The sequence below is a fragment of the Antedon mediterranea genome, chromosome 4 (genome assembly GCF_964355755.1).
Source record: "Antedon mediterranea chromosome 4, ecAntMedi1.1, whole genome shotgun sequence".
NCBI lineage: Eukaryota > Metazoa > Echinodermata > Crinoidea > Comatulida > Antedonidae > Antedon > Antedon mediterranea.
Genome location: NC_092673.1, coordinates 21,249,767 through 21,272,332, shown reverse-complemented (window position 1 = coordinate 21,272,332; position 22,566 = coordinate 21,249,767). Strand labels below are relative to the sequence as shown.

Below are 22,566 nucleotides of genomic sequence, written 5' to 3'. Positions count from 1 at the left end.
GTTGACCAACGACGAATATCGGCGTGGGGTTAAAACTTAGTAATTACAAGATAACGACATAGCTTAGTACTCGTTAAGAGATTTACACCCCCAAAAACTAACATTTAAAAGCTTCTTTAAATTTAATAACTGTGTATCAACCACGTTGGAATTGCTTTCTTAACCAATCTGTGTGTCTCGTTTGCCCCATGTCCAATGTAGCGCGTTGAGTAAATTAACACATTCGTAACAATAATTCGTATTGCGCAACAAACGAAATTATTATGTTTATTGTACAGCATATAACGAAACAAACATTATAAAAGCCACGGTTAGACACAATATGTTTTTCTTGTTAAAAGCTAAATAAACTAACATTAGGGAACTTTCACACGAGCAGGTAAACGTTAACTTTAACGGATGACGTCAACATTCTACTCATTTTGCATAACAGCATAGTTCAGTTGTGCGCTAACGTACTTCTAGTTGTTAAATTACGTTAAAGTTAACGTTTACGTGCTCCTGCGAAAGCTCCCTATTATTAGTTTATTTACATTTAAATTTCCTGTCCGTAAAAATACATATTAATTATGTTTTTTAAAGTTTTTGTATGAATTTTATTAAGTATAATTATGCGAAATACAAAACGATTAGAATAATACAGTAGAAATCCCTCTTTTGTGACATCTTTATACACAGCACACCCCTATTAGAGACATCTTTATATTCAAGACACCCCTATTAGAGACATCTTTATATTCAGGACACCCCTATTAGAGACATCTTTATATTCAAGACACCCCTATTAGAGACATCTTTATATTCAAGAGACCCCTATTAGAGACATCTTTATATTCAAGACACCCCTATTAGAGACATCTTTATACACAGCACACCCCTATTAGAGACATCTTTATATTCAAGACACCCCTATTAGAGACATCTTTATATTCAAGACACCCCTATTAGAGACATCTTTATACACAGGACACCCCTATTAGAGACATCTTTATATTCAGGACACCCCTATTAGAGACATCTTTATATTCAGGACACCCCTATTAGAGACATCTTTATATTCAGGAGACCCTTATTAGAGACATCTTTAGATTCAGGACACCCCTATTAGAGACATCTTTATATTCAAGACACCCCTATTAGAGACATCTTTATATTCAGGAGACCCTTATTAGAGACATCTTTATATTCAAGACACCCCTATTAGAGACATCTTTATACACAGGACACCCCTATTAGAGACATCTTTATATTCAGGACACCCCTATTAGAGACATCTTTATATTCAGGACACCCCTATTAGAGACATCTTTATATTCAGAAGACCCTTATTAGAGACATCTTTAGATTCAGGACACCCCTATTAGAGACATCTTTATATTCAAGACACCCCTATTAGAGACATCTTTATATTCAAGACACCCTTATTAGAGACATCTTTATACATAGGACACCCCTATTAGAGACATCTTTATATTCAGGACACCCCTATTAGAGACATCTTTATATTCAGGACACCCCTATTAGAGACATCTTTATATTCAGGAGACCCTTATTAGAGACATCTTTATATTCAAGACACCCCTATTAGAGACATCTTTAGATTCAGGAGACCCTTATTAGAGACATCTTTATATTCAAGACACCCCTATTAGAGACATCTTTATATTCAGGAGACCCTTATTAGAGACATCTTTATACACAGGACACCCCTATTAGAGACATCTTTATATTTAGGACACCCCTATTAGAGAAATCTTTATATTTAGGACACCCCTATTATTGACATCTTTATATTCAGGACACCCTTATTAGAGACATCTTTATATTAGAGACCCTTATTAGAGACATCTTTATACACAGGACACCCCTATTAGAGAAATCTTTATATTCAGGAGACCCTTATTAGAGACATCTTTATATTCAGGACACCCATATTAGAGAAATCTTTATATTCAGGACACCCCTATTAGAGACATCTTTATACACAGGACACCCTTATTAGTGGCATCTTTATATCCAGGACACCCTATTAGTGGCATCTTTATATTCAGGACACCCCTATTAGAGACATCTTTATACACAGGACACCCCTATTAGAGACATATTTATACCCAGGACACCCCTATTAGTGGAATCTTTATATTCAGGACACCCTTATTAGTGGCATCTTTATATCCAGGACACCCTATTAGAGACATCTTTATATTCAGGACACCCCTATTAGAGACATCTTTATATCCAGGACATAACACCCCTATTAGTGGCATCTTTATATTCAGGACACCCCCTTTAGTGACATTTTTCTCAAAACAAACAAACGACTGGAAGTACTTAAAAGTTTAAAAATATTGAGTAGGCTAACAAAAATCACGTGTAATATTTGAGGTATTTTCGATAAAGGATGTGGCCTACAGTATATAACATTAAAATAAATATAAACATTCAAACCCTAATTTAAATCTATAAATTGTAATTAATGAGATTCTATATCCTCCTTTTGCAAAAGCAGGTCAAGGCTAGGGTTTATAATATAAACAAATACTGACATTGTACACACGTGTAAAACACAAATAAAAGAAAAACAACAAAGAAACCGGTAGTAAAGACGCGCACGACGGAGTTTCCACACCAGTGGGCATGCGTACAAAGTTCTTGGATGCAGATATAGACAACAAACATGATTTTCTCATCTAGAGTGTTGAACAGTAAGCGGCCACCCTATTGGGACCGGAAAAAGTGGCCGCTTACGACGGGAGGCGACCGCTTACGAAAGGCTCTGCCGGTAGAGGGCTAAAATCACGTTATGGCTGCACGATAATTTCGTTATTAACGCAACGGGCCTCTAAATTCTCCAGCTAATTGTATTTTATGGTTTATGATCAGGTGGTTTAGTATTATTTATTATTTTCAAACAAATTTTAAAGGTTTTATCATATGAAATGGTTGGTCAAAATCTGTGTAGTTTTTCTCATCTCATCTAAAAAACACAGAAATGTTCTTTACAGAAATGTTTTTAAAACCACTTCCAAATAAAGCTAATATATAAAACACAATAAGTATAAAACTTGTATTTTTGTTGTTACGGGAGGTAGTTTACCATACAAAATGTATAATTTTTATTAGTAAAAAAAAGTTGCCGCGGTCGCTTACGAGAGGTGGTCGCTTACGGGAGGTACTGGGGAGGTACCAAATGCACTAATTAGATAGGAAGAACAAACGGGCGTTTGAAACGGGCGTTTGAAAGTGCGCCGTTAAAGCCAGACGTAGACGCAACGCAAGCGTGTTGACCAATGGCAAGCGACAGTGTAATAATCCATCACCTTTTAAGTTGTTATTGGTCAAAGCACTTACGTTGTGTTGCGTCTTGGGAATCAGGCATAAAGCTTGGTTCCCACTAGAACGTAAAGCAAGGACGTAAACGCAACGCAAGCTTTTTAACCAATGACAAGCGAAGTTATAGACAGTTAGCAATCACAAGCGAATAAGCCATCGCTTGTGATTGGTCAATTCACTTGCGTTGCGTTACGTCCTTGTGTTGCGTCGCTAGTGGGAACCACGCTTAAGGTAGGCATAAAGAAGGTTGCCGCTTACGGGAGGTGGCCGCTCACGGAGGTTATTGAGCTGATGAATAAATAAATTGGTTTAATATCTCAACATTCAACGCCATCAAACGATTTTACCCCAAAGTTTCTAGGATAATTGATTTTACAGACAGTTTTTTATACTTTTTAAAGTAAAACGGCCACAGGTAAATTATATTACGCTCCGCCGCTGTATGAACCAGAATTGTTGATGAGCGTTCCCACGCGCTATGTGCGCGCACTGTATAAAGGTCAACAAGAGGGACAGCTTTTTGGATTCATAAATCAGCTGTTATTATGTGTCCTGACATGAACTATTAAAGAGCTTGTGTTACGTGGGCAGAAAGTCACCGACCGATTAAAGTTACTTTAGCGTTACCAAATCCTATCCCAGCAGTTTCAGTCCATCCGTATCATTGATTGGTTTATTTGGTTTATTTTCGTTTCACGAAAGTGAGGGGAAATTTGACGCAAGTACCCGGGTTTCCCCACCAGACGAATCTATTCGCGCAAATCTAAAGTATTCACTAATGCGCATGCGTATTAATATTTTCATCTACTTATTATCAGTATTTATTTAGTGTGTTTATAATATTATTAGTAAAAAGATAAATATTTTGGCATATATCGCGTTTCATGCGTATACTACTTGACAAAACTCGAATCGCCGACTGGTGGACTAACATAAAAAAGACAATAACAGTAATATACTACAGACTTGGGGCAAGTGTACGCGTTTCCTAAAGTTCACTACCCGGATATATGGTTGGTTCCTATCCACCAAGAAGCGATCGATAACTGTGCTCACGACACTTACCCGAACTTATAACAAACCGGATAAGAAGGTGTTGAATAGTATATCTACCGTCACCGATACTCTTTTTCTAGTTTCGCTTCCAGGTAATTTCCGTTTTGTTCGGGTCTTTATTTTACACTTTAACAAACACTTGTTCGGCTTGATCAATCGAATAAATAAATCATTAAACATAAGTGCATACTTTTGGCAAAAATCATATAGTTGTAAAAATCTAATTATTTTATTTTGAACATATTCACCAAGAGTTATGTGATCAATACATGAAAAAACGCTAATTTTCACTCTATCGTTGTAATACAATAGCAAACATCCGATAATGTTATACTTTAAGCCTATTTTTATTTCCGTATAGGTCAAGATTAATAATAATATATTGTATTTTTAGGCCTAAATTAAAAAATAAAGTACAAAATCTGTCATTTGAATGAGCGAGTCGCTTGCAGTAATAAATATTAACCACAACGCTATAAATACTACACGATTGTTGTCATCGGTCGCAATCTTAAGTAGTTAATGAGTTGTAACAACGTAGATAGCTCACATTTGCATCAGATTTTGTATAAATATACCTGCTGTATTGCAATCACTCATATTGATCGCTGATGATTTACTCTCTACGACGCGTAATATTACGTCACACTCGGCTCAAGGATCGTATGCGCTATTGTTTGGCCGAGTTGACGTCGACTCTGTATTTGCCCGATATTAATTCCAGTAGAACTGGAGCGTGACGTGAGCTATGATGTACTCCACCTTATCCACTGTAATCTCGACTCAAAAGCTATACATAAATTCACACGTGTTCCGTTTCACGTAATTTGACGGCGCCGTTCAATTCTATTGGTGACGCGTCGTAAATTGAAACGAAACGGAAAAGCTAGAACCTGAACGTCGAGTTTGTGTGATACTACAAGCTATTATTTTATGCAATAGGCCTAGACTATAATATATGATAACTTTAATTTAGCCACAATAGGAAATTTGGTACGGCACGTGACAATGTTGACGATCTGTCGTATTCCGATCCCGGATACGACATGCTCTTGATGAATGTACGACAGGTGCGTTGAACCCTGTTGATTCCAAATGCCCACAAGTGTATCAAACTAAACGCTGCCAATGAACTTTAAAAATGTCAATCAAGTTTACCGCCATTTTGTAATATTACGTCTAATGATGATGAGAATGAGAATGGTAGCCTAATTTCAACCCTCATAATTCCTCCTCCGCCAGGACTACAGTCATCCCACGCTGTTATCATAAACATCTTTCTTACAATACGAACTTTGTGCTTAGCATAGAGGTCATCAACTTACAGGCCTATTACATGTGTATTTTAGGTATTCATTCTTTCCACGCACTGCCATCGACTGGAATCATCTACCAGATAAGGTTGTAAATTGTACTTCTATTCTGGAATTCAAAACCCATATTGTCCAAACTTAATTAAATAGGGTACCCCTTGTCACAACTTACTCTCTGGGGGTCTCTGTCTTGGTGACAGCTCGCTGGGCAACTGGATGGCTGAGGCGGGGTAAATGGGTATCCAGCTACTTTATTCTGCCTCCTAGGTAGCGGCCCAGGAAAGTGATAGCGGTTGGCACGGACGGTAGACTTCCATAGTGTTAATGTTGGGTACAGTTTACTCCTTTTTTTTACTCTTTACAAGGTGTCTGAATACAATACAATTATATAATAGATAGGATAGATCCAATAATTATATATATTCATACTAAACATGTATATATAAAAAAAGAGATAAGGGAAAGGGAAGAAAAGAGAGAAAGAAAAGTGAAAGGAGAAGTAAGGGGAAAAAAAGAAAATTAAAAAAAAATAATAATAATAATAATGATAATTAATAATAATAATTATAAATAAATAAGGCAGTCAGTTTCTCTCTGTAAAAGAATAACTAAATAGAACAATAATACACAACCAAATACAGTAGAGCTAGCAAAACAGAGTTGGAGGAGCAGAGTCTTCACATATGAAGTTGGCTCCTAATACGAAGAAGAAGAAGAAGTATTATCATTATACATGGGAATAACTAATGTTACAAATGACGTCATCGGTGGCGTTAGACAGGGGATTTCCCTAAAAACAAGATATGACGTAGCTTCATTTTCTAACATAACCGACAAGAATTATTGGAGAATAATACTCTTTATAGGCCATATTCAAGGGTCCTTCTAACAAATTGGTCGCTTTCAAGATACACTGACGGGACCTATAGATAAATAATATGTAATAAAAAATTAAAAACACCAAGGAATTCGGCGTATCCAGGATATGACGTAAAATGACAACGATAACTGAATGACGTAGAAAATAAGTTAATCTCCTCTTTAGAGAAAAACACACTTCAATCACTGCCAGCATAATTAAAGACACTTATTAACATTGTAGCACTAGCCTCATAACTTGATTTTAAAGAACTTACTATAGAAGATTTTCCCCCCGTTCACACGGTAGCCACGTTCATGGATAAACATTCAGGGGCGTTGATCGGAGATAATAATAAGGATACAGTATCTTTCAAACAAGTTTTAATGTTAAAATTATTAGATTCACATGGGAGCTATAATAATGAAGAGTTGGTGTACAAATAATAATGAAGATGATTGCCTCAGGTGGTGGAAGTTTTTTCACTTCTACATGAACAATTCATTTTTAAACAATATTGAATTATAAAGGTAATAAAAATGATTAAATAAACACAATTAATACGTTAGACTTATTATAACAATAATTTACTCGACTTATTTCTACAGAAATTAATTTAATTAATATGTGGAGTTCGCGGTGGAAGACACAAACAATACATTGCACAAACAGGTTAAAGACTTCATTATTTTTTACGTAACAACGTGACGTTTTCATTAGGCAGATTACACATAGAGAACAATGCCAGGACAATGTCACAGAACGTCACAAGAAGCCAATCATTAACATGTTAACGTCAATTGAATTTTATTATTTCTATTTAATATACATAATCACGAATGTGAAGGAGAGTAGGACGCTAAATAGGACTTTATTTACCTCCGCCAAGGAGGTATATGTATAATTGGTAGCGTGTGTTTGTTACTTGGCCAAATGAAAATTGGGCAAGTATGTTGATCTGTTTGGTTTGTCTGTCTGTTTGTTACTTGGCCAAATGAAAATTGGGCAAGTATGTTGATCTGTTTGGTTTGTCTGTCTGTTTGTTACTTGGCCAAATGAAAATTGGCCAAGTATGTTGATCTGTTTGGTTTGTCTGTCTGTTACTTGGCCAAATGAAAATTGGCCAAGTATGTTGATCTGTTTGGTTTGTCTGTCTGTTTGTTACTTGGCCAAATGAAAATTGGCCAAGTATGTTGATCTGTTTGGTTTGTCTGTCTGTTTGTTACTTGGCCAAAATGAAAATTGGGCAAGTATGTTGATCTGTTTGGTTTGTCTGTCTGTTTGTTACTTGGCCAAATTGAAAATTGGGCAAGTATGTTGATCTGTTTGGTTTGTCTGTCTGTTTGTTACTTGGCCAAATGAAAATTGGCCAAGTATGTTGATCTGTTTGGTTTGTCTGTCTGTTTGTTACTTGGCCAAATTGAAAATTGGCCAAGTATGTTGATCTGTTTGGTTTGTGTGTGTGTGTGTTTGTTTGTTTGTTTGTCATCACTCTAGCGCTCACAATTTTGATTCGAATGACTCCAAATTACTGCCATACATGTCGACTGGTGCAAGGACGACACTGCCCATTTTTGGTGAAAATCTGGACCATGGTCCCAATTCTGGACCACTTTTTAGAATTATTTTCAGACCTGCTAGTGTGAAAAGATAGGACAGAATTTTCAAAAGCCGCTGAGCAGTCTTAAATTAACAAATAAACTTAAATTGCATTTTCTCGAGAACTACTTGTCCAAAAACTTCATTTTTGTACAAGAGGCAAGAGTTATAATTTGTAATTTGAAATTTTAAAACATAATTTGATTTAATGTGCAGGTTTTTTTATGCGAGTAGTTTAAAAAACCTATTTCTTTTCAAATTCACTCGTTTGATTTTCGTATATTGTTAGTCAACTGAAGCTATATTGTTAATTGTTGAAAGGTTTGTTACATAACCATTACACCAAACTCGCATACACAATGCTTGTAGTAGCCTAAATCACACACAGCATTAAGACACACACAAATATATATTTTTTTTTTGCCGGAGAAATCTTATGTAGGAGAATTTTACAGTAGGCGGAAGTATGCACTCTCGAAGTGGCTTTCTAGTTTAATCATGTATCTAAATGAGAAAAGAAAGGGCCGGTAATGTGGTATTTCCAATTATTTTTTGAGAAAGTAATATACGATCCGAAAGAAAACGTTACTCTAGCTTAGTTACTACGCTTGTCCTCCTTAAGCTTGGTTCTCACTAGGACGCAACGCAAGGATTTAAACGCAACGCAAGCGTGTCAACCAATGACAAGCGACAGTTCAAATAATCCATCACTTGTGATTGATCAACTCACTCACGTTGTCTGTACGCGTTGCGTCCTAGTGGGAACCAAGCTTTACTACGCTTTCCCTCATTACGTCCATATGCCTTACATTCTAGTGGGAATAAAGCTTGGTTCCCACTAGAACCAGAGAAGAAACTCTTCCCTGCTGGAGAACGCAACGTAAGGACGTACGCGCAACACTTTACCAATGAAAAGCGACAGTCCGGATAATCCATCGTTTGTGATTGGCCAAGTTACTTACTATTATTTACTTCCCAACAAAAGTAGGCATATCTGTTGTGGTTTAAAGTCACGCCTATAACAACAAAATAATTATCTTTTCAGATACAGTCGTTTTAAATTGTTTGTATTAGGCCTATATATAATGTTAATTCAGTCCTCACTTTCCAAATCGCTTGTCATACCATAATATTATCAGTAGACAATTAAGTCCGTGTCGCGTATCAAAAATGACGAGCGAGCGCAACGCTTGACCAATGACAAGCGACAGTTTGGGTAATCCATCGCTTGTGATTGGCCAAGTTACTTACTTGTATTTACTTCCCAACAACAGTAGGTATACAGTTGCGGTTTCAAGCCACGAATTTCATATTTAACAAACAAAATAATTATCTTTTCAGAATTATATATAATTAAATGTTAATTCAACCATCCCATCACTTTCCAAATCGCTTGTCATACCATAATATATAAGTAGACCATTAAGTCCTTGTCGCGTATTAAACATTAGTTAGTCGACAATGGTGTTGTTGATATTTAGGCTATTTTTTACTAATCCAAATGACGCCCCCGCCGATCGACCCTATTCTACACCTGCTGCCCAAAATAAATACAGTAGCATTCATTGTTGCAATTATTATTTTAAGGCACATTTTATTTCCTTTTTCCACTGTTGTGTAGGTGTTAAGGTCTCTCTTTTCAATACCTATTTATTTATAAGCGAGTCATTTTGCAACTATATTACAGTATACACTATGTTTTAAAAGAAAGGATAGTTTGTACAGTACTTACATTACATCATACGTTACATCATACGTAAGTAATGTTATAGATGTTTTCCATTCACTCTTTGACACTGTTTATCTTGCGTCACTTTTGGTACAACATTTTTTCTGCATTTGTCTTTAAAGGAAAAACGTCATACATAATTACAATTTCATACAACGTTTTCATTGTGCAATTGAGTCTGGACTTTTTTATAGAGGTGTTTACCACCTGTTGGTCCTCTATCCCTCACTGATATGTGTCTAATGTATATGCATTTTAATGAGAAGTTGAATAAATACATTTGAATGTTAATAATTAATTGTAAAATACCGTATTACATAATATGATCGATAGCATATCGAACGATTGATTAATAATAATAATAATAATAGTAAATTCTTATATAGCGCATATAAGCAAGCTCTCAATGCGCTGAACATTATTACCTCTGTCATTTTTTTTGGATCAAACACGTATGGAAACATATTCCAATAATACAGCTAGTTATCAGCGCAAAGTTATGTCTTGATCTAACCGGGTACTCATTTATACACCTGGGTGGTGGAGAGAGGCAAACGTAAGTAAAGTATCTTGCCTAAGGATACAAGCAATGCGGCGAGAGTTGGATTCGAACCTCGATCTCACGATCAGTAGTCGAACCTCGATCTCACGATCAGTAGTCGAACCTCGATCTCACGATCAGTAGTCGAACCTCGATCTTACGATCAGAACGTCCAACACACTGTGTCACACATAAAATTATTTTATTACCGGAATATCTGTCATACTTTCTTTCTTAAAATGGCCGACATTGTTACGAGATGTGTAAATACAATATACGACATATTTACACTGGTTAAATTCGTATCTATAGTACACTGCGCACATGAAGACACTCTCTTAAACATACGATTCAGTTTTTTATTGGTTTTTGTTTTCACAGTATAATACACATTATATTTTTTATTAATTAAAACTCTTTCATTCAACAAAATAATTACGGTATATATATATACGGTTCAATATTAGTTTTTACAGTATATACACATTATATTTGTATTAATTAAAACTCTTTCATTCAACATATTCATTTATCTTTGCAATTAGCCTAGGTAGGAGCAAATTACAAACAATGCATTCCCACTGCTGGACAGTCGAGGATCCAGGATTTTGATTGAGGGCCTAAACATGGTAAAATAAAGTGATCAAGATATATTATCTTTTGGATTGTAATTTCTAATTTTTAAAGTTCTTAACTTATAATATACTTCTCAATCTTAGAAAGCCATATAGTGACAAGGAACATATATTTCTCTTTCTAAGAGAACAATAATAATATTTCATTATTTATTTTATTTCAGGACCAGTATATGGTATTTCATCAGTCCAAAATTCAGCCGGTGGAGGAATCTCCAACAACCATTTAATGTCTCCTCCTTTCTTCGCCGTCAACAACTTATAATACATACAGTCTCTGCCTTCATCGGGGGCGTAAGGAGGGGCCAAAATATCCACAAATGCAGCCGGTCCATCAACAGCTTTTAATTCATGACAGTTGCCAACGTCCGGGAGCAGCAAACATACATCCGAATCCGAGGTAACGTTATCGGTCACGTAGTGCTTCGTAGGTGTCAAAAGTTCTCGTGGTGTTGTTGGCCTACCTTCTTGTTGTTGGAATTCATTAAATTCTGGAATATCTAAATTATTATCTTTGACTATAGGTGAAAAACTTTGAACATTAATGGTACCATACAACACTTTGCACAATCCGTACATGTTAGGATGATTGTGCAAAGGAATGCGACTACCTCCTCTCAGAAAAAATACACCCATCGAAACCCCCTCATCCTCGTACAGATGCATGTATGAAACCGGGGGCTTACGATCAGCAGGCCTACTAGACGATGAAAACAGTTCCTGCGTAACCCCAGCGGTTATATTTAAATCCGATGCTTTAATCTCATTACAACAGATTTTAAGTTTCTGTAAATGTTCCATTAGCACAGTTTTATCCGACAAAATGGTCTTAAACGTTTCCCGAGCAGCGCTTACAACTTTGTTTATCGTCAACGCTGCCATTTTAAAAAGTGAATGATGGGAAGGATTGCTATTATCTGTGTACTATAGAGGGCGACATGCAATACACTGTTAAAAAAGTTACAAATACTTTACTTGTTTAATCAATTTACTGTACAATAACTTTATTGCTAAACTCCATTTGATGGCAGGAGACAATAATGAAATTAAAAGTTAAACTTTTGTTATTTACCCATCAACCTGATTAGTAAATATAATCATTATTAATAAAGGAAAATAATATATTATTGGGTTTTCTTGTCCGATTTTTAAAATGTTGGTTAAAATCAAGGATATTTAGTTAAACAATTTGTGACACATGAAATTACTGATTTTCAATTCCTCAATCATTATTACTGTACATTACATGTAACAAAAACAAAACAAATGTCTTCTCATGGCTGGAATTTAAATGGGCAAGTTAGAAAGTAATCAATCAAAAAGTTGAGCACTAAATATGATTATCATGTCTCATTCATTTGTTTTATTTAAGAAATAATTATTTCTTCAAGATAGATGCAAATCTGATAAACACATAATCATGTCACAAATTTTTCACTGCGCAGCTCCACATGATTAGCTATTGGAACTAAATAATGTTGTATTTGTCTCCCAATTTCGGTTATGACTCTGCATGCAGCATGCTTTCAATATCTACTATAACTAGCAGGTTCCAATTTAACAGCATTTGCCACTTGTTTTTGGACCACACCCAGACGCCACAGGCTTCGTCTCAAGGTATACAAATGGATCCATTGTACAGTCCTGTCAAAATAATATCCAATATTCATATAAAGTTTTTCTGTGTTATTGATATTTTTTGTTATTGTTATTGAATACTTTTAATCTAAAATAATAAAACATTTTTCTCTAACTCTTTAAGGAAATAGATAAAAACATTTTCCGTACCACATGCTGTAGGGTTTATTCGCTATTAAACACTTAAACAACAAAACAACTGTAACAGTACTCACAAGTTTTTTAGGTTGACATGATTTCTTAGCCTCTGAAGGACCAGAGGTATTGAAGGTAAAATCATCTGCATAGCGACTGGATTTAAGAATTGTTGCCATGGTACTGTCAACAGATGTAGGACAGCTTGCCTGTTTTTGCAAAAGAGAAAAGTAGAGAATTAGCAAATGATCCCTATTATGAGTTTTGCATTTCATCTTGTTTTCTGCCTTTATTTCCTTGAATAGATTTCTTTCAAGTAATCTGCATTACACTACCGACTTACTGAATTATTTCAGATTATTGTATTATATAATGCCTAAATATATTCCTGTAATTTGATTGGACTGCGAGTCAAATGGCGTGCAATAGTATGCACTATTGAACAGTCGTTCAATGGTACATTTTTGTTCATGTGCGGAAAAAAAATCTTTTCGTGTTTGGAAAATCTTTTTTTTTAATACTATTGCTTTTGAAATAAAACAGCGCCACCTATTTTGTACTTCCGCTGCAAATATTGAATATTGTGACTGGTTTCGTAATGGAAGTACATTTCTAGAAAGATATGTTGAATAATAAATGTTTTATATTCGTGTAATGGTACAAATAATGGCATTTGGTGAATGATGAAAGGTTATAGTTCATAATTTACCTCATGCTATTATTTGTACCATTACACTCCTAAACATTCATTATTTTTATACTATTTTTATACTATTGTGTTTGAATACGATTACTCAACTTGCAGACATACTTTAAATGTTGAAGAGATGTCAATATTCAAGCTGTCAGGATGATCAGTGACGGTGCCTTCATATATAACCTCACCAGCTTCTTCCTTCTTAGCTGGTAATTTGAACACTCTACATGTCACAGAGATAAACTTCATATCACCTAAAAGTAACCATGGAGTAAGTAAATTGTGTTACTCCAGTAAAATGTAAATGTACTGCAGTAGACTATGGATCTCATTCGAAATGGGTGGTTGTGAAAAGTAAAGAGATAACATACCTACAAGCTTGACGATCTCTGGATTTGTGATGTCAATAGGTGCGACTGATACGAGGCGTGGAGCAGAAAAGCCAACCTCTTTTGAAAAGTTGACCAAATCCTTCCACGTAAGAGCACCGGACAAACATTCTCCTGTAAAAAATATTTTTTAAATATCTGATATTATACATATTTGCTTTAAACTGGTTCAAAATAACTACTAAATGGTTCCGTACAATTCCTAAAGCTCTGTTCAAGCCACTGGGTTGTCAAAGACCTCTGTAAAAAAGTGGTCAGGTTGAAACCTTACAAACTATACTGGTAGCTACGCCCGGGCCCTGTTATATTTAGAGTTACTTACCCCACAATACCTTGTTTTGCCTCAGATCTTCTGGCACAGGCCTGCTAGCATACACATCACTGAAGTACAGTTCTCCTCCTTCTTTCAGAGCTCTGAAAGCCTCTTCTAAGACTGTTTTTTTGTCAGGAGACAGGTTAACTACACAGTTCGATCTAACAAAAACAAGTTAAAGATGTATTGTCCCCCTGGAAAAATAATTCTGAAACATTTTTTTTATTGAATATGCCATTTTAATGTCACCTAATATTTATCCACTTTGACCAAAATTCAGATAGAAAAAAATGTATTTACCTAAAAACTGTAATTTAAAGCAAAAAAAGGCTGGCTGTCAATGGGTTTTTGGTGGAATTTAACCATTTATTTGTCATTTTGTAAGTGAAAACATTAATTTTTTCCCGTTTTTTCTACGCAAGTGATTAACTTGATTAAAACTACAAAATAATATATTCAGTCCGATTTTTATTAATCTTTATTTTTCATATTTTTGGGGACAACTTTAATTATTTCATTCACAAATAGCCAAAACTATTATTTAGTTGAATGCTTAAACTCAGTCACTTACACAATCAAATCAAAAAAGTTTTCCTTAATTCCTGCCTCTGTTAACTTTTCGATGTAACCAAACAAAAAGTCAACATTACTGGCTTTGTGTCCAAACAGCTTGCTGTGATAATCTTTGTATTTTCTGGCAACTTCCAACTGAAATAAGAACATTACATATAAACATATATCTTGGTATCTTTATTATCTAAATTCATCCATCAATACATTGGTAGCCAAGGGGTTGAATTGTTGTAAATTTTACAGTAAAATTTTGTACTAAATAAAGAGACATAAATACTAAAGTATAAATGACCAAGTATATATATGTATGTTCATATATAATCCCACCCACTATATTCAAACACATGACTTCAGTAATTCTATTGCTACTGTTATTTCATACTAAGGCCCCTGGGACTATACAATACAGTAATTGTATAGGAAAACTAAGGTTTATAGCCTGTTATTGCATAACCAACAATATGGTGTACAATCAAGTTTGTTTGTTATAGATAGGTAAGTACAGAATATCATTTTAGATAAAACTACAATGTTTTATCAAATAGGTAACCTGCTATACACATGATTATCTGTGACAATCACATGATCATTTCAACCAATCACCCCAGAGTTTTCAGTGAAAAATGGAAGTTTAGGGGTTTTATTGTAAATAATAAAGTTGTATACAACACAGTAGGCCTATAAATCAATACACCTGAACATATTGAATGTTATTGGATACCTGTTCTTCTGTCATGTCAAGTCCAGTCACATGACCATTTTCACCAACTAGTTTACTAAGCAAGTAGCAGTCGCGTCCTGCACCACTTCCAAGATCTAGAACTTTTGCTCCTTCTAGACAAGTTGGTATACAAAGACCACAGCCATAGTACCTACAAAATAAAGTTATCAACACATAAGTTAATATTTTACCATGCATATGTAATTGTTTTCTATTTAGGCATTTGTTGCAATGTCATCGTCCGACGTCAAATTTGAAATATTTACTTCTCTATCTCTTTACTTATCTCTCTTGATTCTTGCTGACTCATGAAACTTTTAAACATTGTTACATAATTAATCTTAAGCGTACCTGTTTTGAACTTCTTCATGTATTTGCGACAATGCATCTTTGATATTCTTTGACATGTTCAGAGGTCTTGTACAACATACTGGAGTTTTTAGATCATCTGAACTTTTAAGAACTTTTCCATAATAATCTTGTACATCAGAAATAATCTGGTTAGAATCTGCTGTAGTAGACATTTTCAATTTCTATAAGTAAAAAGCATTTTTAGTTATTATTAATAAGTAGGAATCTAGTAAATTAATAACTTTCTTATCTAGTGCATAAGAAGTTTACAATTATATAAATATAAACATTTTTAATTAAATAATAATGCAAAAATATGACAACTTTTTATTAAAAAGGAAGATTAAAAAAATCAGACTTTAAATAGGCAATCTTGCAGTTTTAATAAAGTCTGTAAAAAAACAAAAAAAGAATAATTTCACTTATTTATTATTTATTTATTTATTTTTTAACCAAAAACCATTGTATGGTCTGAAAGACAATTTAAGTATTTTTTTCAGGCAACATTTTTTTTTTCGATTCAGTTTTTGGTCAAAGTGAATAACTTACTATAATGTGACACTTGGCACATTAAAAAAAATGGGAACAAAATGTTTAGGGGGACAGCAGTTAATATTAATTTAAATTATCTTTTTTTTGTCTTTTATAAACAACTGTTCGTCAATTAATGACATCGATTGTAGTATCCAGTCATGTTGTTTAGCCTCTGGACATAGTTATTCTATTATCTAGACTACTACTAGGCCTACAACTAAAGTAAAAGGGAGGCTTCGCGCCATGCGCCAGTCTGGATGCCTATATAGGCCTAGGCCTAGCAGCTACAAAGCGGGCTAGACAACACAACACAGACAAGAATGTAGGCTAGGCCTACTAGGCTAGGGCCTAGGCCTAGGCCTAGTATTAGGCTAGGACTTAACAACTTTGGCCTAGGCCTAGGCTTGGCCTTAACAACATAGGCCTAGCATATTTTTGTTATGGGTTATGCATACTTACATTTTATTGTCCTTGACTTGGATTAAAATTAATTAATGTTACAACAAAGCTTTTATATATTTTCATATGAATTTTCTAGAACTTTTCAAATGCTCTTTTATATATACCGCCCTCATGTGTGAAGTATGTTTTGTCGGTTTTGTTGAATTGTAAAAACTTAATATAATAATAAATATTTATAAATAAATATAAACAGAAAGTCAATTCAAGTCAAGAATAAACTAAAAACCAGCAATAAAAATGCGGAGTTTCATGGTAGTATATAGAGTCTCCGTTTTCATCGTAATTAGGTACGAAAAAGACAGGACACTTTTTAACCAGCCCCTGTCTACACAGTCAAAAAAGTGTGATGTGCGTAAAAATGGTAATGATATGCCAAAATATGGTGATATGTCTATGAGCACATCATATTTTTTTTCACGTAAAGTTTGATAGTGTAGATAGAGCTTTAGGACTTAAGTATATGGGCCTAATTGTAACAAATATCATATTAGAGTAATTGCATCATAAATTTGTTCCATAAAGTAGTATAATTAAATGTTCTAATTTAGGAATGGGTTTCAATTTTGAGTATAAATTTAAAAATTTTCTATTTTATTATCTGTCCTTTTTATTTGGACGAACCACTAAACAAAATCCCGAGGAATTACGCAAAATAATCCAATCCAAAGTGCTGCAGCGTGTAGTCATGACGACGCGCTTTTTAGGCCATGACAACGCATGGCGCATCATATGTGAAATCTGACCAATGGCGTAATGGTATCTCCTAATACGCTTATTGTTTATCGAACAATCGAATTGAGACGCAAACCCCATCATCAAAATGATGTTGTTATTATTTCATTCTACTGGGGAGTGTAACCAAGGAGGCAAGCTGCGGACCTGAACGCCAGGTAAGTTTTTTCTTTATCAATCAATCAATCAATCTTTATTTTCCATCATAACAAACATAAAAAAAATACAATTTAAGATGGAGGACGTACAACTAAGGCAGAGCCTGAAAAAACGTTGTACTACCTTTACAATAAAAACACTAACAAAAACATACACATACAAATATTGAAGGACATAAATAAATATATATAAAAATACATATAAATTCACAATATACATAAATAAAGACGCAACCCACCCGCCCTTGTAATAATATGCATAGCCAAAATGAACAAGTTATCTAGGCCTAGGCTATATAGGCCTAAGCATAAATAAAAAATATAAACTGTACAAGGTAAAGCCACTTAGTCAAGAGATTGTATGTGCTTAGAAATCTGTGTTTTGAAATGATTAACAATATGGAAGTATTTAGCCTACTTTTTATTTAAGTTAGGTTTCTTTGTAAACGTTTTGATGTTGTTAATTGTCTTGAACCTCTAAGTTTAGAAGATTTAATGTTTCTTTACAAGAGTGTCAATTGTTTGTTTGGTTGCGACGTACTGCTGTTCTCTTGCTCCTTCTAGTAAAACTACGAGTTAGGTCCACTTTTTATGTTCTGTTTAATAAAGTAAATGTCTCGAAAATTATAGCTTTTCAGACACGCTTGCCTTTGTATAACCATTTAAGTGAGTCCAATAATATAGCCTAGGCTAGGCCTAGGCCTAGGTCTGAATGTTGATATTTTGTTCAATAGGGCCTATAGGCCTAGGCCTAGTAGTTATTCATCATTCAATTTTTAAAATAATTGTGCTCAATAGGCTAATTTATTTATTTAAGTTTGCTTTATAAATAGAGTATTTATTGTATCTGTTTTCTGTTTCATAACTTTAAGTGGCAACTTTCGTTGCTGTTGATTTTGATGAAATTTAAAACAAATAAATAAATAAATAAAAATAGTTTTTCTTTAAACAGACTTCTTCTGCCATCAATATCACAACGGTAAAAAATGTCCCCAATATTTTCACGATTGAGTTGGACAGCGAGGAAGCGGATGTTAGCGGCACTGACCGTCGGTGGCGGTTTTGTAGGGGCGGCAGATTTCAAGAACGCCGCATATGCCAAATCCGAAAACAATCGTAAATGCTATCCGGCGTCTGCGGATTTTCCTGACGTTAAAAACCACAATAATTTGATGGCGCGCTACATGACGCCACGTATCTACGCGGAGTTGAAGGACCGCAAGACGCCGAGTGGTTTCACGATCGATGACTGTATTCAGACGGGAGTTGACAATCCTGGTCACCCTTTTATTGAAACAGTTGGAATGGTTGCTGGCGATGAAGAGTCATACGAGGTATTTGTTGAAACCAATATTTTTTGTATGCAGGTTCAAAAGAATAAGGTTTATCGCAAATAGCAGTGGGAAGTATTGGGAGCAAACGTCACCAAAGAGATGATAATATAGATTTTCTTAAAACCGTGGTTGAACATAATGTAATAACTATTAAAGAAACCGAGGTTGAAAGAGTAACCCAATACAAATACTTGGTACTATAATTGACAACAAATTAAAATAGGAGTCAAACTCTCTCATGATTTCCAAGAAGGCATCTCAAAGGCTTTACTTTCTCAGAAAACTCAAGCAAATTAGAGTTGATAATACTATTTTAATTGTATTTTATCAAAGTATTATTCAAAGTATTTTATCTTTTAGCATTGGATGTTTTTATGGTAACTTTACCGATAATGATAAGAAAACTATTGAGAGACCACGTAAAATTGCACAACGTATTATTAAAGCTGATCTAACGCCTTCATTCATTCGTTCATTTATCTATGAAAAGAGTATTTTAAAAAAAGTAAACAATATTATGAAAGACCCCACCTCATCCGTTACATTACTGTTATAACTTAAATAGATCAGGTATTAGGCTACGACCTCCAAGAGCAAATCTTTGTAGAACTAGAAAATCCTTCGTTGTAAATAGCATTCATATTTTTAATTCTAATGTAAGACGATAATGCAATTTTTAAATAGTTTTACATTTTTAACAGTTTTTTTTATTTCAAACTTTTTATCTTGTATTTTAATCTGTTATAATACTGCACGTTTTAAATTGTTGCTACATTTTTTATGTTTGTTTTTTATTGTTGTTTTAATCTACCAAGCAAAGTGAATTTCCATTTTATGGACAAATTAAATTTCTTGAATCTTGAATCTTGACGCGTACGTACGTGATTTGTTGCACAAGAGTCGCGAAAATTTTGCGATAAAACTTATGTCTGTGAAGTTAATAACAACAACAAAAACATCTCTGAGCATGGAGGAGTTGTTGAATTATGGCCTAGATCCACCTTTGTCTACTCTGCTCTAAAAAGACTGTTTTTAAAATGCCAACCTTATCTTAACATATTTTCATTCTTTATAGGTATTTAAGGAGCTATTTGATCCAATTATATTTACACGTCATAATGGTTATGGACCAGAAGACATCCACCCAACAGATCTCGATTCGTCCAAGATCCGAGGTGGAAACTTTGACTCAAAATATGTCTTGTCCTCTCGTGTTCGTACAGGACGTAGCATTCGCGGTTTGGATTTACCGCCCTCGTGTACACGGGGCGAACGACGAGAAGTGGAACGTGTAGGTTTGATTTTTGCATGCAATTTTATCTACTAATGCGTTGGGAGCACAAAGTGGAGAAAAAAGGGTTATGAGCTAATATATATTTAATATAATTCATATTTCTTCTATAGGTTGTGAAGGCAGCCCTTGATGGATTAAAAGGAGATCTGCGAGGAACTTACTATCCGCTTAACAACATGACAGAAAGCGAACAGGAGCAACTTATAAACGATCACTTCTTATTCGACAAACCAGTCTCTCCACTTCTAACATGTGCTGGTATGGCAAGAGATTGGCCTGATGCCCGAGGAATTTGGTGAGTAAGACATCGTTTTGTTTCACAATTAACATGTTATTGAATAGGCTATAATCATATAGCAATGGGTAAAAATGACAATTGATTGAACATCATTTTCTTTTCCAGGCACAACGACCAAAAGAACTTCCTCGTGTGGGTGAACGAAGAGGACCACACGCGTGTTATCTCCATGGAGAAAGGAGGAAACATGAAACGTGTATTTAAGAGGTTCTGTGACGGACTAAAAGAGGTAAATTAAAGAATCTCAAACTTATAATTTCAAAATTTAAATGTTGAATTTAAAAAAACTAACATCGATTTTTTTTTTGTCTTCTTCAGGTTGAGAAGCAGATTAAATCAAACGGCTGGGAGTTTATGTGGAGTGAACATTTAGGATATATTTTGACGTGCCCTTCCAACCTGGGAACTGGTCTGCGTGCGGGTGTTCACGTAAAGCTTACCAAACTCCATAAGGTATGGTATTGGTAATAAATCATCGGTGGTTTTGTATACTTTATTGCTACTATTGTACTGCGCATCAAGTGTTACGCGCGCACTCAAATTGATATGGTACGCGTTTTGGGTTTGCGCGCGTGTTTAATTTAGTAGTAAGTATGGTAAGGTATTCTTAATGGTATAGTGAGGAGAGGAGGAGACAGTGTGAGGTTCTGTTACTATCATAGGAGGCGAGAATGCTTTAAGTATTCGACTAAACATTATACGAAACGTTATTTTCTTTATAGGATCCGAGATTCGAAGATATTTTGGCCTCTCTTCGTCTACAGAAACGTGGAACCGGAGGAGTAGACAGTTCCACAGAAGGAGATACGTTTGATATCTCTAACCTTGATCGTTTGGGACAATCAGAAGTAAGTACACGTTAATGTATACGTTTTGAAATTATTTTTTCCTGGTTTAATTATTACAGTAATATACGGCTATCTTTCAATTCACATGGTTTCAACTTATGTACGAAAACAAAATCGCACCAGGGCCGCCCCATTCGCAAAAGATAGGAATCAAATTAAGCTCAGCCCTTCATTTCACCATTTTTAGCGCCCCATCCCCTCCATTTCAAAATCCTGGATCCGCCCTGTTTTACGCACGTGAATTAAAGGTTAATGATGCGTGCGAAAGCATGGATCGATGAAAGAAATACATCAAATCAGTTATTTTTAAATGGCCTCTTTTTTTATTTTTTTTTGCTACAGGTCCAACTCGTCCAGCGCGTCATTGACGGTGTTGAACTCCTTGTGAACATGGAGAAAAGACTGGAACGAGGCCGCTCTATCAATGACCTAATTCCACGCCATTAAAGACGTAACCATGGAATTAGTTAATTTAATTATAGCAATATTTGAGTGTAAATATATGTACAATAAATACTTTTATAACGTAATATATAAAATAAACTAGAAATGTACATATGATATTTGTGTATAACTATTTTGAAATACTCGGGAGTATGTGCAATTAATATAGAATAAATTTCATTGGAAGTAATAAACGTTTTGCTATATTATTTACTTTGTGCATGGAGGTTGTTATACCTCCATGCTTTGTGTGCTGGGTTTGCTAGGTGATTCCTTCCTAAACATCACTATCCTGCCATCTTTCTTTAGAAATACCTTTGATTTGTTATATAAGTTTTTAAACAAAACATTATTATATATTTTTATTATTAGGCCTATATATTATTAAACAATATTTATATAAAATTGAATAAATTCATCTCCTTTCCAAAAATATTTTGTTCAACGTTAATTTGTCCTTCACTAGAAACGAAAATTTGATTCTAAAAATATTATATACTTTCTTCACACCCATGAGAGTTGCTTTAATCTGAATTGAATGCACACAAGACGCGCCATATCTAGGTGGGTGGAGTCGAGC

The 22,566-nt window shown here is 34.7% G+C and overlaps 3 protein-coding genes across 3 annotated transcripts; 1 reads left to right on the top strand and 2 right to left on the bottom strand.

The window, feature by feature from the left end:
• Positions 1-10,790: 10,790 nt before the first annotated feature.
• Positions 10,791-11,947, bottom strand: LOC140047692 (2-aminoethanethiol dioxygenase-like). Its single transcript, XM_072092729.1, has one exon. The coding sequence runs from the start codon at positions 11,945-11,947 to the stop codon at positions 11,216-11,218; it is 732 nt and encodes a 243-aa protein (XP_071948830.1). The 3' UTR covers positions 10,791-11,215.
• A 29-nt stretch (positions 11,948-11,976) lies between these two features.
• On the bottom strand, positions 11,977-16,979 carry LOC140046887 (arsenite methyltransferase-like). Its single transcript, XM_072091631.1, has 9 exons — positions 16,876-16,979; positions 15,883-16,064; positions 15,532-15,682; positions 14,809-14,945; positions 14,247-14,398; positions 13,907-14,038; positions 13,650-13,789; positions 12,919-13,047; positions 11,977-12,709 (listed from the first exon to the last, which is right to left on the bottom strand). Exons 2-9 carry the CDS (start codon positions 16,053-16,055, stop codon positions 12,623-12,625), a joined length of 1,101 nt encoding a protein of 366 aa, XP_071947732.1. The 5' UTR covers positions 16,056-16,064; positions 16,876-16,979; the 3' UTR covers positions 11,977-12,622.
• Positions 16,980-17,708: 729 nt separating this feature from the next.
• On the top strand, positions 17,709-22,168 carry LOC140046885 (creatine kinase U-type, mitochondrial-like). The gene is made up of 8 exons (XM_072091627.1): positions 17,709-17,768; positions 18,721-19,102; positions 20,178-20,393; positions 20,507-20,691; positions 20,800-20,923; positions 21,013-21,147; positions 21,417-21,542; positions 21,885-22,168. The coding sequence occupies exons 2-8, from the start codon at positions 18,755-18,757 to the stop codon at positions 21,987-21,989; spliced, it is 1,239 nt and encodes a 412-aa protein (XP_071947728.1). The 5' UTR covers positions 17,709-17,768; positions 18,721-18,754; the 3' UTR covers positions 21,990-22,168.
• Positions 22,169-22,566: the final 398 nt, after the last annotated feature.

Excerpts from the sequence above, each read along its gene's own strand:
- LOC140046885 (XM_072091627.1), top strand. The coding sequence starts at position 18,755 with ATGTCCCCAATATTTTCACGATTGAGTTGGACAGCGAGGAAGCGGATG. Across the intron at positions 20,692-20,799 it reads CCTGATGCCCGAGGAATTTG|GCACAACGACCAAAAGAACT; the intron begins GTGAGTAAGACA and ends TTTCTTTTCCAG. Across the intron at positions 21,543-21,884 it reads ATCGTTTGGGACAATCAGAA|GTCCAACTCGTCCAGCGCGT; the intron begins GTAAGTACACGT and ends TTTTTGCTACAG.
- LOC140047692 (XM_072092729.1), bottom strand. The coding sequence starts at position 11,947 with ATGGCAGCGTTGACGATAAACAAAGTTGTAAGCGCTGCTCGGGAAACG.
- LOC140046887 (XM_072091631.1), bottom strand. The coding sequence starts at position 16,055 with ATGTCTACTACAGCAGATTCTAACCAGATTATTTCTGATGTACAAGAT. Across the intron at positions 13,048-13,649 it reads ACATCTCTTCAACATTTAAA|GCAAGCTGTCCTACATCTGT; the intron begins GTATGTCTGCAA and ends TTGCAAAAACAG. Across the intron at positions 12,710-12,918 it reads CATGTCAACCTAAAAAACTT|GACTGTACAATGGATCCATT; the intron begins GTGAGTACTGTT and ends TTATTTTGACAG.